The 3,875-nt window shown below is 43.9% G+C and overlaps 1 protein-coding gene across 1 annotated transcript in view; it reads right to left on the minus strand.

Moving 5' to 3' along the window:
* Positions 1–502: 502 nt before the first annotated feature.
* Positions 503–3,875, minus strand: part of ATRX (ATRX chromatin remodeler) — a 536,186-nt gene continuing 532,813 nt past the window's right edge. The window contains exon 35 of the mRNA XM_085859788.1: positions 503–3,386. Within this exon, the coding sequence (XP_085715914.1) occupies positions 3,150–3,386 (237 nt within the window). The 3' untranslated portion in view covers positions 503–3,149. The remainder of the gene's footprint in view (positions 3,387–3,875) is intronic.

Below are 3,875 nucleotides of genomic sequence, written 5' to 3' on the forward strand. Positions count from 1 at the left end.
TTTCTGGTGATCTGCCAAATGGAATGGAGTAAATAAAAACCAACCAAAAAAAACTGAACAGAGGATTTAGGCCGATCCTGATAATTAACACAAGAAGACAATAATTAACCAATATGGAGGCAAACAATGGCGGCAGTCTGGTGTGCGTCCAGTGGGATATTTGCAAAAGGCAAGAAAAGCTCAAAAAGGCTGAAGAGAGCAGGGATTTATGGGGTGGGTAGTTCGGGAAATTATCTTGAGAAATGTTTCGATTCGTAAGGAGCCAGTGTATATTGAAGGCTGAACATCATCTTGTTTACAGCATTGACATTTTCCCTTAAGCCACCAGCTCGAACACGTATCTTACATTTTTAATATAACAGAAACCCGACTGCCTGGGAGGGGGGGAGAGCGAGAGAGCGAGAGAGTGAGAGAGCGAGAGAGCTGAAGAGAGCGATGGAGGGAGAGAGCAATGGAGGGAGAGAGCGATGGAAGGAGAGAGGGAGAGAGGGAGAGAGGCAAGCAAGTTCTCAACGCATTTTATTTCTCAAACAAGAGTATATAAAAAGAACATAAGCAAAAGCATCTACAACTCACACTACATGGGTTTGCTTTGTGTACAAACATCATCGTTTTGCAGCCTTTTATGAATGCTACTTAACCGGAATGTCAACATCTCACATTTAAAGACAACAGCAGCACGAATTACGCTTATGAGGCTCTTACAGTTCAGAAATAATGTAAATTGGAGAGGGAGTGGGGGGAGGGAAGGGACGTTGGTGCAACGCATGTAAGACATGCCTCTCCACAACACACATATGCACACGTGCGCAAACACGCACGCACGTAGGCCGACAAACGTGCGTGCAAACACGCACGCCTACACACGCACACACACACAATTGCAGTGATCGTTCCACCAAAATCTACTACCGTATGGCATACATTGATGATAACAATAATATAATAGAAACAGCTCGCATTGTGATCACACTAAAGTACTCGACAGATCTCGTCAGGACGAAAATGTACATTATAAAACAAGTGCATCAGCATGCCTTGTCAGTTTGAATGTTTATTTTTTTTTAGTTTTTTCAAAGTTTTTCGACCAGTTACTGTAAGAATGCCTCGCGGTTTAAATGTTGGGCTGAGAGACAATCAAGCCCGTATTTTGTACAAACTCTTGTCGACTGCAAACAATGTTCAAATTAACAAAAAGGTGCCCTCTCCCCCCCCCCCCCCTCACAAAGCAATAATCACGGTGAGGGCCACGTATCTGTGTTTCCATGGTTTGAGTGTTTCCACGTACCTGCGATGCGTTTATCTGGCGAGTGCGCAGACACGGAAGGATGTTTGGTTTGCTTGCCGAGAGAGCAGATGACTTTGAATGACGGATTTTGTGTTTGGATGAACAAACACCAATTCTTCGCATCCAAACATTATCTGTTACCAACTGTCTCTTTCTCATGTTCTTCCACACTCCAATTTTAAACTTATTCCAGAAATCCCTTGCGACGTATTCCCACCAAATGTCCACCAGACCTCCCTGAATTAATGTCGTATCAGAGAATTCCCAAAGCACTCAATCGGATATCGATTGGCCTCTTTCCCGAACTTTCAAACGACCAATGGAGTTAATTTGAATAAACAAGCTTCACCCAACTAGTGTTCAAATGAACAAAAGACCCCGTTTTAAAAGGCAATACAATTAATAAGAGAAATAAAACGATCATGCCGTCTTTGTCTTCCAATGGTCAACAAAAATGAATACCTTTATTTTGAACAAGTCCTTTAAATCTAAGCTAATAAATCCTTCAAATTTCAAGCTCATTCTTCAAAAAGGAATTACCCCTATTCAGAACAGACGCTTGAAGACGGGTGACATTTCAGGACGAGACGCACCCTGTCGACACCATCAAAATCGGGTGTTCAGATTGGTTGGTCGTCGAGTCGGGGCTAATGATCCAATCGGACCGTGGTTGCCATTTTGAATGTCAATGCCAAAATTGTCGAGCTTTTTACCTTTAAGCACGTTTGACAGATCATCATACCGGTGGCTCGGTTCTGTTTCTGAACGTCAAATTTTAAATGATATTTGGTTTCAACAGTGTACAATCTCAAAAGGGTCAGAGAGGCCTCAATTGAAAAGAGAATAGATGGTGAGCGGAGCATTTTTGAACAGCGGCGTGCCCATCTTATTACCCGAGCCAAACAAGAACAAGACATTCCATTTCACCGAAATGATTTAAGTCGCAGGAATGAGGCCGAGAAAAGTGCTGGAAACGAGGTTGTACTGAGAAATGTAAGCGCTCACGAGAGTATGTCCCCTTCACCTTTGAACGACTGTAGATCAAAGAAGTTTATTGAAGAGTGCTGTGTGGATGTGAAAATTTCATTCAGCGGAGAAGAAGAAGAGGAATAAGAAAATGCTTGAGCACACATCTTCAACACCTGCGACAAACCAAAAGAAACTGCCTTGCCACACGAGCGATTACTTCTACCACAACTGGCCGGAATTTCGTTGGAAACTTTAGGGGTGGGGGCAAGCGGGGGGAGGGGGGATATACTTTGTGGTTTCATCATCCATCTTAAAGTTGAAGTTATAACCCTACCAAAGTAGGAGCTGCCGTTGTGACTGGACTATGGAACGACCAACCGACAGGCAGTTAACCATTTTCAAGGCCTTACTCCTTACTCCCTCGCCCTCACCAATGGACACAGACAGGCAAACGTAAATAAGATAAAAAACAAAAACAAAAGAAAATGATATTCGGAGGTCGATTCAACCCACATTCTTTATAGTATCTTTTCTTCTGAATGAAGATTCGCTGAAAAAGTTCAACAGCAGCACCATTTATCAGCAAATGGTAAGAATCTGCAAACAAGAGTCTGTGGCCTACCACATTAACCTTAAGTCTTCAAACCAAGTTAACTGTGGGTTATCGCTACAAATGAAAAAGAGAAGGAACACGAACCAAAGATGAGGCCAACGGGCCACGACTCAACAACTCAAAACTGCTGTGGAAAATCCAAATTTAAGGAAAACCTTTTCTGCGTGTAGAACTATGTGGTTGAGATGATTATGATGATGCCAAAATGCTGCCGCCACCGTTCAAGCTCAAATCGATGCCCTCAGTCCGAGTGTATTGCACAACTTCTGATCCCAGACGCTACGGCTTGGCATTTTTCTTGGGAACAATGCTGGGCCCGGTTTCAGGCACCCGTGGGCTCGGCTGAGCCTGGGCTCCAGCTGCTGCCATCCCTTCGACGGATCCAGGATAGCGAGAAAGAACCTGTCGGTACGCTTCAGCCGATACCGTCGGGGTCTGAACTCGACCCATCGCCACCTGCTGCCGATATTGCTGCTGCTGTTGCTGCAATGCAATATTCTGTACACTCTGGTAAATCTATAAGTTGGAAGTATGGGAAGGAATAAAAAAGGAATGCATGAGGAGGAGTGAAAGGGATAAAAAAAAAAAGAGGGATGTATAAGTCGTGGTGAAAATGAGATTCAATGAAAAAAGAAAGATTTTCCATTTAAAACGAGCATATTCCCAATGGCAAATGCTCACCGGGAATGTAACATTCACCAGTAATTCAGTCCCGATACGCCACGACGCACGTCCATCGACACTTCATCGATTGTAATCATTACTTGGGCTGACCTACAGCAACAGCTTTTCCAATGACGTAACGACCACATGAAAGTCGAAAGAACAGAGTGACCTCAGTGAGCCAGGTCACAGTTTTGCATATCTGCAACCCTTTTGGAGGGCTGGGCAGGATGGCCTAGAGGTATGCACACTCACCTCTAAGCTGTCTAGCCTGGGTTTGAATCCCGACTCAGCTATTAACTGTCATTCCGGTGTTTCACAGGCAGTGCGATTCATCAAATG

The sequence above is a fragment of the Eptatretus burgeri genome, chromosome 16 (genome assembly GCF_056783735.1).
Source record: "Eptatretus burgeri isolate ZD-2024b chromosome 16, Ebu_testis_v1, whole genome shotgun sequence".
Lineage (NCBI taxonomy): Eukaryota > Metazoa > Chordata > Myxini > Myxiniformes > Myxinidae > Eptatretus > Eptatretus burgeri.